This window comes from Drosophila mojavensis, unplaced genomic scaffold (genome assembly GCF_018153725.1).
Source record: "Drosophila mojavensis isolate 15081-1352.22 unplaced genomic scaffold, ASM1815372v1 contig_81, whole genome shotgun sequence".
Taxonomy (NCBI): domain Eukaryota; kingdom Metazoa; phylum Arthropoda; class Insecta; order Diptera; family Drosophilidae; genus Drosophila; species Drosophila mojavensis.
Window position 1 is genome coordinate 1,062,917 of NW_025318907.1, and position 13,463 is coordinate 1,076,379.

Here is a 13,463-nt window from a genome sequence, read left to right on the forward strand (position 1 = left end):
CTTTGTGCGTCGCCAAAACAAATGAGCCGTGGCGCTGGCACAGCGTGCCGCGTTGACTGCAGTCTATGAAAGTTGGCTTTGCCACAGACTGTAGCCATTGTTTGCCGTTTCTCTTGCCGAGATTTCATTCTATTTGGGTCATGGGGTCGTGGCGTGTGCAAATTGCAAGCAGCAGCAGCAGCGGCAGCGGCAGTAGCTTTTGCTGCTTTTACTATGTGCGTGAGTCGTCGTGAGTCGCCGTCCCGACATGTCGACTCAACATTTTCAAATAATTTCTGATTAAGCTCGGGCACCAACTGACGCCCCCGCCGGATTCGCTACGCCCCCTCCCCACTCTGCTCTGCTCCATTCCGTTGGCTGTTTGTCCGCGCCGCCATGCTGTGTGACAAACGCAGCGGGCGCAAAGGCAGCTCCGGCAACACGCTGACATATTGCGGCGCATAATTTACCGTTGCTTATGCTTTTTTCGCCGAGTGCAACTAATTTTTGTTTGTTGCGAAGCAAAAGCCACAAAGATTTATGCTCGAGAAATTATGCTTTAAAACTTGAGCGTATGTCTCTCTGCTGTAGTTGTTGCAATTGCAGCTGCCGCTTGCTTGTTGTCGCTGCAGCTGCACTCGCTTAAGTAATTTAATATACTTTAATGCCAGCTTGCACTCCCAGCTCTTTGTCTTCCACACGCACACGCACACGCATACGCACACGCAAACACACACACACACATGCATACATAATGCATATTAGTGTATGCGCATATAAAAGACGTGTATTATGTGAGCGGGGATCTTGCAGCAGCAGCAGCAGCAACAGCAGAGGCAGCGGCAGCGGCAGCGGCAACAACGAGCAGCGAAATGTTCATAAAAATGTAAATGTTCTAAATGGCATGAGAAAAAGGGACAGTAAGTGAGAAATCATAATAAAAGCGTGTGTAAGGCAACGAGAAAAGAGCGTTGAACCAGAATGTAACACCCAAAGCTTCCAAATTGCGTTTGTTTATATATGTGTGTGTGTGTGTGTGCGAATGTAGAATATATAGTAGATGTATGTGTGTGTGCGTTAACTCGTAAGTTTTTGCGCTGACATTTTAAGTGCATCTTTGTGAATTATTTAAACAAAGAATAATTACACAAGGCATTATAAATTGTATGTGATAGAGTGCATAAATACGTCTACTTCAAATAACATTCACGACTCAGATCTTTCACTCTCTCTCTCTCTCTCTCTCTATGTTCTTTGCCTGGCAGTACCACATTTCATAAATATTTAAAGCATTTACCGAGTGCAGGAAAACTGGTTTATCAACGCGAATAAATATTGTGTACTTTAACTATATTTTAATAATCTTTTTTCGGATTTATTTTATATGCAAAAAATCATGGCATTGTATGATTATTTATTAGCAAGTCTTTTACTTATATAGAGCTGTAAACTAGAGAGCTGTGGAGTACAGAGCAGTAGACTACAGAGCTGTAGACTACAGAGCTGTAGACTGCAGAGCTGTGTGTAGAGAAGAGAGCTTTAGAGTACAGCGCTATAGACTACAGAGCTGTAGAGTACAGAGCAGTAGACTGCAGAGCTGTGTACAGAGAAGAGAGCTGTAGAGTACAGCGCTGTAGACTACAGAGCTGTAGAGTACAGAGCTGTCTGTAGAGAACAGAGCTGTTGAATACAGAGCTGTAGAATATAAAGCTGTCGACGCACACGCAGCTTCAGCTCAGTCGAAGCCCAACTCTCATTCGTTCTTTAAGCATACATAAGAGTATAGAAAAAGATAAGCTTCAAGTCACATTCGGTTGTAAATAAGCAATTTCAACAATTTTTTGTTTAAACAAAAGAATTGGTAGATAACCCATTTGAATAAGTAACGTACAAATGAATAACTCTGAATTATTCAGCTTTTAGTTATTTTTGCATTTTATTTAATTAAATTGTAAAAATTCCGGGCTCATTCATTAATTTGAACTTTACGTTGTTTTTGTTTACATCCTTTAAGGCATAATCAACAAGTTACATTTTTTTTCCTACATACAGACTAGCTACCTAGCTCTTATATTATATATAAATTCCACTCAGCGAAGCAAAAACAAAGACATAAACCAAACATGAGGCAATGCAAATGGCTCTAGCTCTGCTCAGTTTAGCTCAGCTTAGCCCAACCCAAGCTCCATGTTTGTCTCGACTTGTTTTGGTGCTGGTGGTGCTGGTGGTGCTGTTGGCCAGCACAGAGCTACTTGACGGCTTTCGCGCACTTTCCGCTTTGTTATTATGCGTATTATGCAAACCACGCCCACCATTCTTACACTCCTACTGCTCGGAATGCCACTTACATTTTACTTTACGCGCTTTTGCCGCGTATTTTTATAGCCATTTGGTTGGCAAGAGCGCTGAAAAAAAAGAGGAAAAAAATGTAGACAGCACTCAGTTGGTGAAAAAAAGGGCAAATAGAAATAAAAACATAGAAAAATCTAAAGCGGATCTAGACGACTTAAAAGTACGCTACAGATTTGGATGTGATGTGATGTGTCCAGCATTATGGCTGTGGACACAAATATAATGCCAGCCACATACGCAGAGCTCATTTTGATTTGTATATACCCTACAAAAGTAAGTAAAAATTACATAGTATATTTATTGATTATATTTGATTTATAATTATAGAATGTAATACATTTGATAGATACGGTCTAGTAAATAATAAATAATAATAAATAAAAATAAAATAAATAAAAAATATATAAATAAAAATAATAATAAATAAATAAATTTTTGTACACTGAAAAACTAATTTTATCATATATACATTTATATTTATTTTATTGATATTAAATTACGAATAGGATTTTAAAATGTTATCATGTTTTTTTTTTATTGAAGCAAAAATATTTTCAGTGTTAATTTTTTTTTTTTTAATTTAATAAATGTGAAATTCTGCATAGGTTTAGAAATATAATACTGTAATGTATTTTTTTTTATAAATTATAAAATAAAATATAAAATAAAATTTGAATGTACATACAAAAAAATATTTATTTTGTCAGCATAAAATCAAACTATTTTTATTTTTTATTTTCAATATTAAAAAAAATAATATTAATAATTAGATTTAATTTATTTATTATTGTATTTTTATATTGAATGCTCTTAAAATTGTAATTAATTTTTTTAAGCTTATATATTTTATAAAATATAAAAGAAAAATGCATTGTAAATAAAATGAAATATTAATTATTAATTCATTTTGTTTTTTTACTTAATAAATTATAAAAGAGTAGGGCATACCAGTCACTTCCATCTTTCCTCTTTAAGAAATTTGCATATACCCAGCTACTCCTTTGCTTATAGGGTATTTACATATAAGGTAAATGGCAGAGCGGCAAAGGAATGCGAATATACATATGTGTGCTGGTGCTGGTGCTGGTGCTGGGAGTATATGCATGTTGAAAAGCACTAAAAAGTATTATCTAAATGATAATTTGTTGCTGCTTGTCTGTTTGTTGAGTAATGTAATTTTATGTACAGCAATGGGAGCTGTCATGCATAAACCATTGGAGACAAAGGCTAGAGCTGCCACAGACACACTTTCTCTCGCCCATCCATTCACTCTCTCTCTCTCTCTCTCTCTCCTGTCCTGTCTCCTGTCCTGTCTTTTGCTATCCAGCTCATGTGTGATATAGGAGTCGCATAACTTACTCCTACTTCTGCATGCATTATGTGCGTAAAGCATATTTCCGTTTCCTGTTGCTGTTGCTCTTGCTGCTGCTGCTGGCCGAGAGTCACAAAGGCTGAAATTTCGCTGGTTGCCGCACAATGAGACAAAGGCAACTTTTGTTGTCGAGCATTTGACTAAGAAGAAATTTGTGCTTTTTGGATAGTTTTTCAACTATTTAGATGAAGTTGCGCGAAGACAATTCAATTCACGTTCAAGAACTTTACGAAAATTGTGAAACATCCAAAGATTAGCTCCGGCCCGTTTACCTGTGCAGATCCTCAAATCAATTGCAAAACTTTCGACAAATGCAATGCAATTAAATGCGACAAAGTTCAAAATTGAATTGGTACTGAAATCGACGGACTTGTCCGTAGCTCCATTGGCCAAATATAAAACGCACGACAAGCGCTGGACAGGAGTCAAACGAGTGAGAGATAGAGAGAGACAGACAGAGAGAGGGAGAGAGAGGGGACAGCATAAGAGATGGGCAAGACAGGACAGGCTCGGATACTGCTGAAACAGGACTGAAATTCAATTCGGTTGCGCTCGATTGCGTTGCATTTCAATATAAATATTTATTTTATTTATATAGTAACAGACACACACACACACATACACACACACAAATGGACCAGGCGACAAGTTGCAGCTGACAGTAAAAGATGTTGTGGAACCCATTTGTTTTAGTCAATGGCAGTGCAGCACAAAGTCACTCCACAGTTCACTTGAGTTCAGTTTCGACCAGCTCGATTCAGTTCGGTATGCTGCATTAGAATTCAATTTTCAAACTGATTTCGTATCTCTCTCTCTCTCTTTTTATCTGTCCATGTGTGTGTGTGTGTGCAGTCGACACGACTTTGCTTGAATGCCATGCCATAACTTTGGCTTAACTCTGGCCCCAGCCCTGAGCTGCTAAACTTGTCAGTGAGTCGAGAGCATCAGTTGCGCAAAGCAAATTGCGTGTGGCGTTCTCTTTTGGTATGTATGTAAGTGGGAGCCCTGAATGCAGCAGTTGTTGTTCCCCTTGAGCCAATCAACACTGAAATAACTGAAAATCGTTGGCTAAATGCAATCAATAGACTGTGCACTTAGCCAGCTAATAGTCACAAACTAGCAAACAACAGCAATAATTGTAGTTTGAAGACCTCTTCATTCATCTTCTTCTTCTTCTTGGCCTAAAAGTTAATTAGAAAGGTTTTTTCTTTATTATCAAATATCCTTGGAATGCTAAAGGCCATTTCTTATAATAATTTATTTAATTTTTTTTTAAATTTATTATTAATTCATTATATTGAAATACTATAAGCATTTGATTGGTTTGAGAAATTTGTATATTTTTAATTTAGTAGATTATTAAAAAAATATTTTAAGGAATTTAATACTTAAATAATCAAAATATCAAAATATATTAATATTAATTAATTAAAGAACTATTTGACTATAATTTATCAATACAGCATATTTTTGTTCTATTGAATTATTTGAAAATTTTTAAATTTATTTATCAAAGTATGTTTTGCCAAAAAAATCCTTTTCACATTTGGTAAGGACATAAAACTGAAGGCGAGAGTTAATACAATTTTGCATTTGGTTGCTAATTATTTGCATATTTCTTTGCGTGCTGCATGCGACGTGAGATGCTGTTGTTGTTCAGCCAGAGGAGCAGATGAAGCAGGGAGAGTTGTTTGAGCAGCAGCAGCAGCAGCAGCAGCAGCAGGAGCAGTAGCACCAGGTGCGGCTGTAGGACCTGGAGCTGTCGCTAATTTGAAAGCTTTTTGCGGAAGACAAATGCAAATGTCAGAGATGTGCGCAGCCCGATGGCAACTTTTTCATTTTGCGTTCGGCTTGGCTTCCAGTTGTCATTTTACGTTGTGCAAATGTCAAACTTATCGACGCTAAGCCACGTGCCCGGACGAGCAGACAGCACGGAGCGTACTCACACACTCACACACATAAACACGCACACACGTACACCCACACACACGCAGACTTGCTGCAGTAGGTGTGCATTGTGTGGCCAGAATGACGTCGCCGCACAGCCTCCTTCCCGCACTTTGTTGCCGCGTGTAGCGCTGCGTTGTGTGGCATGCCGATGTTGCACGTTCAAATTAACTTTAATGAACTCAGTTTAGTTGCAAATGAGTTACAAAACTCGAAAACACATCGAGACGTGTTTAGTGCGCAACGAGCAGCAGCAGCGGCAGCAGCAGGAGCAGCAGGAGCAGCAGCAGCAGGAGCACCATGTCTTGTGCGTCTTACAAGGCAGTCTTGTTCGGCTTTGCGTATTTGCACTGCCTTCTCTGTCTGCCTTAATCAGTTGTTTTTTAATCCATTTGTAAGTTGCTCATTGTACAATGAAAATCCAAGTAGATTCTATGGCAAAGACATAAAACGTATTTTAGTGAAAGAGTCACTATTTGAGTTATATTAAAATAAGTAACAGCAAAGTGAAGTGAGTAGAATATTTGTAGTTTTTCTTAATGCTCTTCTTAGTCTTAGATAGAAGCAAGAGACTTTTATTGCTGTACTCTTGTACTCTACTAAGGCATAAGGCAAATAATATACATAGCTCTTATAACTTATTATATGTAAATAACGTAGTAGTATTAGTATTAGACTCAAAATTGAAGTAAAGAATTGGGGGTATTACAACTTGGTATAGCCTCGAATTATATTTATCAAATGGAATGAATATATAAATATATAAATATTTATCTTTATTTATTTTTTATAATAGTTAGTTATAATTCAAATTAATACTAACTTATAGCTAAAGCATTGCCAGCTAGGGTTTTTTTTTAAATTTATTTTTATATTTTTATGTATAGTTATATATACAAATATTTTAAAATTATATGGCTACAAAGGTATGAAAAAAAAGAAAAGTTAATTAAATATATGATTAAATTGGCAATTACACTAATTTGGTAATATATTAACTTACGTTCAAATATAACGAGTTTTATCCAATTGTGTTCCATTATATTATTCTGATCGACTGACTGGTTTGTTTAATTAATTAATTAACACGACAAGCAATCTTAATATTTCACGCACAACTGAACTTTATTTTTCTAATCAAATTCTTCTACAATTCATTTTATGTGCTCAACGATTAACGATTTTTCGAAATTGAAATTTTGCTGCCTTGGGGTATATACAAATTTAAATTTAAATAAAATGCTGCGAAAGTTTTATTTTTTGCGAATCGTGTCAAAAGTCGAATTTTATGTTTGTGACAGTTGGAAGATTGCAAAAATGTTCATGTTAGCAAAAGGTTTGCGCCAAAAAAAAAAAAAAAAACTTTGCAGCTGAAGTTCACACGGCATAAACAACAACAACAACAAAGAGGAGTAGAAAAAAGCGCCAAATATCTGTTTAGCCTGTCTATATGCCACGCCTCCTGCGCCAATGTTATGTAAAAATGTGCTAATACTTGGCAAAGACTTTCACTAAGCCAAGGCTGTTTTTCAAGTGTTGTTGTTGCTGCTGCTCCTCCTGCTGCTTGTTATTGTTGTTGTTGTAGGCCTTGGCAATTTGGCGTTTTTTGTTATGCTGACAGTTATGCTTATTTATAGGCGTGTTATTTTCCAGCCAACGCCAATTTATTGGCTTGTTGTGTGCCGATTAGCTGAATATTTAGATTATGGACGAATCGAAAGCCATTTCAATGGGCTGCGCGAGAAAAGGCTTAGGCGCGTCTGTTTCGATAATTGAGTCTGTCAATTGCATTTAGCCAGCGATTGGAGCTGGTCCATTGAACTGCCGCTGCGTCACGGGCGATTGGCCAAAATAAAGAATCGGTGCGAAAGCCAAACAAATTGAAATAACACCAGAGCTAACTGCGCATATTTGGCCAAAAAGCGTGCAAACTGCCAACAAAAAAGAAATGACTGGGAGAAAAATCGTGTGAAAACCGCAGCGACAGCAGTGACTGCATTGTTGGCTGAAAAACTGACTAAACTGACTAAATGACTAAATGACTGAATGACTGAATGGCTGAATGACTGCCTGTCTGACATGCATAAATGGCCGGCCGACTTTTCGGTGTAGCCTCACACTGTCTCTGTTGCGGTTTTTGTGGCCAGCCTGCCGTGCACGTCCATTGATTCATGCCAATAATAAACGAGCCGCCGAGCTAGCCGCTACAATTATGCTCTGCACCGCCGGAAAGTATGCTATGAAATGTAATAAGAAACCGCATATAAATTTAATAGATTCACATCGTATTTAATATGAGTAATAAGGGCAGACTGCCTTGATTGTGCTGTTGTTTAATAAAATTTCCGTTGCAGAAATATTTGTGAGCAGGAGGAAAATAAGCTGATTTGAGACTGTCTGTATGTCTATTTCTCTGAAGGAGACTTGAAATCTTTGAATGCTATTTGATTTGGCTGCTTTCCTATGGTTCAACATATTTCATTTGCAACTTGCGGCTGCTTTGTTCACGGAATCACCATTTGGAGTACATTTGCTGCCTTTGGGTTTCCATTTCAAAATGCTATTTGTCTTCATTTGCTGTGCTGCAGTAAGTGAGCTGGGTGGGAGTTCAGAGGGGAACGAGCAGAGGAAAAAGACATACTCATGCCTACTACATGCTCAACTCCAAATATCATTTCTATAATTATTTATTGCTATGTAACCGCGACTATAAATCTAAAATATATGTGGGTTGGGCGTTGTTGATTTTCGATGTTTTATTGGTTTCAGATTGAACTTCCAGTTAACTTTCGATATTATTTTGGTTCGTTCTCGATATTTGCCTATTTGGCTATTATGATTTAAAGTTTATATTATATTTTATTGTAATTATTTGTAAATATTGAAAGTATTGACAGCTAACGCAAGTTAACCGGTGCGCCCAAATGTTTACTGGAGTACCCTATATTTAATAAATATAAAAAATATATAAATTGTATTTTGATATATGTAGTTGTATATTTTATACTTATATGCTCAGAGTATAGATACTGATAGAGTATGTAGAGAATTCTGCCATTGTAAAAATAAAGGGTATGTCAAAGTCGAATACACTCGCTTGATTGATTTTAGCTGGTTTTCCTTAGAATTTAAATATGATATCTTTGCAAGCTTTTCTCTTTGACACATTCCTGCATATATATCTACATATTCTTAGCTCTAATTGAAACTTAAATGTCAAAAGCAATCGCAATTCCTTGTTTGTCTTGGCCATTAGCTTAGCCTACTTTATGCTTATATTTCCAGCAGTAAATATCTTTGATATTAATTGTTTCATGTATTTAAATTATTTTATAAGGTAATTAATATTGACCTGGAGCCAAACAGACTTTGGCTAAATACTTGAGAAGTTCTGATGAAACACATGCTCTATATATCCCACACATAACAATAATAATAATATTATTATCATATTCTCCCAAAATGCCTCTTACATAATTAACATAAACAAATTCACACCTTGCAGCGCAAAATGCATTCGGTTATTCGTCAAAGCAAATATTTAAATATTTTCGTAAGGCACACAGAGATATTATTTCAGCCCACCTTCACCTGTGCCTCGTGGCAGGTTATTCGGTCAACGGCAGCGTCGCAGCGCCGAGAGAAATGAGTAAGTGCAAATAGTTATTGATAAGACGGCGCTGAACTTGAAATATTGGGGAATTGCTTTGTATTTGGGGCAAAGTTTGTTGACACGCAGATAAGGTGATTGATAAACGGAAACTGGCGTCGCTCTATAAAAAGAAATGAACATGATTTGCCGGTAGACACAATTTCAACACGTTCCACAGCAGCAAGATGCGTCTAGCCACAGTGATTTGGGCCACTTTAATCGTTGCTGCTGGTAGCAGCAGCAGCAGCAGTGCCACGCCCCAATATGATGGACGCATTGTGGGCGGGCAGGTGACGGATATACGCGACTTTCCCTATCAGGCATCCATACAGCTGAATGGCCAGCATATTTGCGGCGGAGCCATTATCGGGGATTACTTCATACTGACCGCTGCGCATTGCTTTGAGGAGCCGTGGACCGAGCTCGATTACAGCGTGCGCCTAGGCGCCACAGAGCACAATACCGGCGGCGAGCTACTCAGTCTGCGGCAGATTATACGCCACGGAGCCTACAATAGCCAGACGCACGATAATGACCTGGCCCTCCTGCTGCTCAATGCGCAGCTCAACTATACGGAGACCCAGCAAGCCGTAAGCTTGGCTGGAGCCGGGGATACGCTTACGCTCGACACGCGGCTCTATGTCAGCGGTTGGGGCTATCAGAGCGAGGGCGGCGAGGAGGGCGTGTCGCCGGTGCTGCGGTATGCGGATGTCGCGCATGTGGAGCCGGGCGTCTGTCGGCGCGCCTATGGCAAAGTGCTGCCCATCACCCAGCACATGCTCTGCGCGGCTCGAGAGGGTCACGATAGTTGTCAAGGCGATTCGGGTGGCCCACTTGTTGGCTACGCGCCGGGCAGTGCTCGGGGCAAGCTGTATGGCATTGTCTCGTGGGGCCTCGGCTGCGCCCAGAAGGAATATCCGGGCGTCTATGCGAATGTGGCAGCCTTTAGGAATTGGATTGATGCTCAGGTGGGTGCGTGGGGCTGGAATACCCTGATCAAAGGTTGGAGTGGGCTGCAGAGAGTTAATGAGGTGTAGAAAACTGCATAAATATTCAATAAAATTGTTGAAAAGGTGGAACAAAAGAGGAAAATAGTTAAATAGTTAATATTGTAGTTAAAAACTAGCCTAATTATATTGTTGTTTTTGTTTGTAAAAATATAATCATTTTATAATGAAAATATTAATAATTAAAAAAAAAAATAATTAAACAATTTGTCGTAATTTTATAAAAAAAGTAGTTAGAATAAAAAAATAATTAAACAATCTGTTGTAATAATTTTTCGATTTATTTTTATTGAACTTTTAATTATTATATGTAGTATGTAGAGACCTGCCGATTCCTCAGAAGATATTAAAAAAAGATATTTAAAAAAATATATATATATTAAATGTTATTAGTAAAGAAATATATAGAGGATATAAATGAAAATATTAATAAATGTATAAATTAATAAATGCTCCAAAAAATTAATTAGCATCACATAAAATTATATTAAATGTTAATAAAGAAAAAATATTTTTAATTTGCCATCGCATATTCAAATCATAATAATAACAATAAAAATATAAATAAAAATAAATATAATCGTGATTAAAAATAAAATAAATAATAAAATAAAATTGGTGAGCTGATTTAAAATGTCAAAGAGCTTATAGATAGTGTATTTTTCTACTACTAATAGTTTTATTTAAAAAAAGGAAAAAAAAAAATAAATGAATGCAGATTTTTAGCAGCAAATCATTTTGTTAGCTTTATCATAAATATATGTTGCAGTAAATTGTTTAGATGGTTTCGCCAGATCATCATCCGAAAGTTGTTTGCATTTTGGGCACTTAAATTTTAATTACAAAAATGCTGCAGCTACGTTTTCAGCAATTATGCAAGTGTGGCCGTTAGGTCAGAGAGAGCCGGGAGCAGTCAGAGCGTTAGGACTTTGGCTCATAACTCAAAGTGCAGCTCAAATTTGTGAGAGCAGAGAGCAGAGAGCTACGAAACTAATTCAGATTCAATGAATATGTTAACATCTTGGCTGCCACAGAGTCTGGCAAATAAATCGTAGTCCACATGCAGGCGCAAATATCAAAATGCAAGGCTAGCACACACACGCACACATATACCTACATACACATTTATATACTTATGCAAACTGTATTGTATTTCATTATGAGATAAAACAAGCTGCAGTACAGCAGCAGCAGCAAGAACTTATTAGTTTAGACAAAAATAAATTGCATAAATATTTAAGGCCAGCAGGATGGCCAAAACGTGCCAGCATCTGGGCGTATACCTTGCGGTCAGCAGCATCAGCAGCATTGGCAAGGCCAACAAGTCACGGTCTGGGGCATGAGATCAGGTTGCAGTTAGCTGTGAGCGTGTGTGTGTGTGTGTCTGCATTTCACAGATTTTAATTTGTTTTGCCGTTAAGCAAACTGTGTAAGTGTCTGGCCTGACGATAAGGCACACGTCTTGCTAATTGTTTCATTTTGCCTGGCAGTCAGCAAACATTTCAGACCATATTTCATTTAGCTGCATTTGCCTGCATTTGCCTGCATTTGCGTATTTTCTGAAATTTCAATTTGCTGCCGCCGCCGATGCAGTCGCTGCTGCTCTCTGCTCTCTGCTGTATGCTAATTGGAGTCCAGCAATTAATTAAACATGCCAGCTCAAAGAAGTTAATAAACCCAGCGACATTCAAAAGCAAATTGCGATTGCAACTAGACACCAAATGCTATATCAGATGTCAAAGCAAATTCTCTCTTTTTGCAGCTTACAATATGTCATTGCATAATGCACACACACAGACACACTTACACACTCTCACTCACAGCTATAAACGATAAAAATAAGGAAATGCGATACTTTCCAATATTGCATTTGTCAAGCATATCGTTTTGGCTTTTTTATTATCGCAGTTATTGCTGAAAATTCGCTACTTCAACATTTTTTTTTTTGTTATCAGTTTTTGGCCAAAAAAAAGAGCAGTGGTTTAAGCCAGACGAGAATTTCATTTGCATATATCATATTATTGAAGTCAATGGCTGTCAACACACACACACGCACACACACACTGAATAAACTAAAATAATTGTAAATTATTTTTTATGGAAATATCAAGTTTACATTTGACATTTTTGTTTACGGTTCAAGCCAATGTCTGAGCCCTGAGGTTATTTTTGTTGAATTTGGCAGCTGACATTTCAGCGTGAGCCCAATTTCCGGCTTGCAACACAATTTTAAATGGAAAAATTTGCTCGTATCAAATTTTATTTTTATATATTATATATTTTTATATAATTTGCAATAAGAATAATTTGAGTTTAGGTTGGATTAAAAAAAAAAAAAAAAAAAAAAATTAAATTAAATTATTTTTGTATATAATTATACATTTATTGTAGATATAATTTGTTTAAGATTACTAAACTAGTGCAAAGACATTTTTATAAAATTATAAAATAGGCTAAGCATATTTTGTAGAATTTCGTAAATCTCTTTAAGAAAGATTTTGTGAATTATTGTTATGTTTTTGTGAATATGTTATGTTTTATAATTTAATCAAATTAATTATGTTTAGCAGGCTGATGGCAAATCTATTTCAAAGGTTTTCTAACCGCAATATTTCTGGATTTCACTGTTTAATATAAATGTTTCTTTTTTAAAAAATTTTTTATATTTTATTATATTATAATATTGTAAACTTATTTTATTAAGATAATAAAAAATATTTATTTATTATTATTTTACGTTTCCCAAATTCTCTGGCTAATTCATCTCAAATATTTCCCAGTCACTATTTTCTCTATTTCTGTTTTATCTCTGACTCCATTTAAGCTGAACATATTTGCAGCGAATATGTGGAATACATTCACAGAAAAACTCATCATTTTTAATAACCGCCTCGCGTCTGATTAATAATGTTCAAAGATTAACATGAGATAACAAAGCAAAATATGGAGCGGTAAGAAAACAAAAGCGAAATGATACTGAAATGGTCCAGAGTACTCGACTGACTAATACTCTGTTGGAAAAATTTTAGCAGAAGCTGTTTATACTTTTATAAAATATGATACAGTAGACTGCTTTATTAAAAGATATTATATGTAATGTTATTTGTATAAGGTTATACTATATATACTGTGTAAAATATATAAAAGATGTTGA

At 36.5% G+C, this 13,463-nt stretch overlaps 1 protein-coding gene across 1 annotated transcript; it reads left to right on the plus strand.

The window, feature by feature from the left end:
• Positions 1-9,438: 9,438 nt before the first annotated feature.
• LOC6580401 (trypsin alpha-3) lies at positions 9,439-10,471 on the plus strand. The gene has a single exon (XM_032729981.2). It carries the CDS (start codon positions 9,488-9,490, stop codon positions 10,337-10,339), a length of 852 nt encoding a protein of 283 aa, XP_032585872.1. The 5' UTR covers positions 9,439-9,487; the 3' UTR covers positions 10,340-10,471.
• The last annotated feature ends 2,992 nt before the right edge of the window (positions 10,472-13,463 follow it).

Excerpts from the sequence above, each read along its gene's own strand:
- LOC6580401 (XM_032729981.2), top strand. The coding sequence starts at position 9,488 with ATGCGTCTAGCCACAGTGATTTGGGCCACTTTAATCGTTGCTGCTGGT.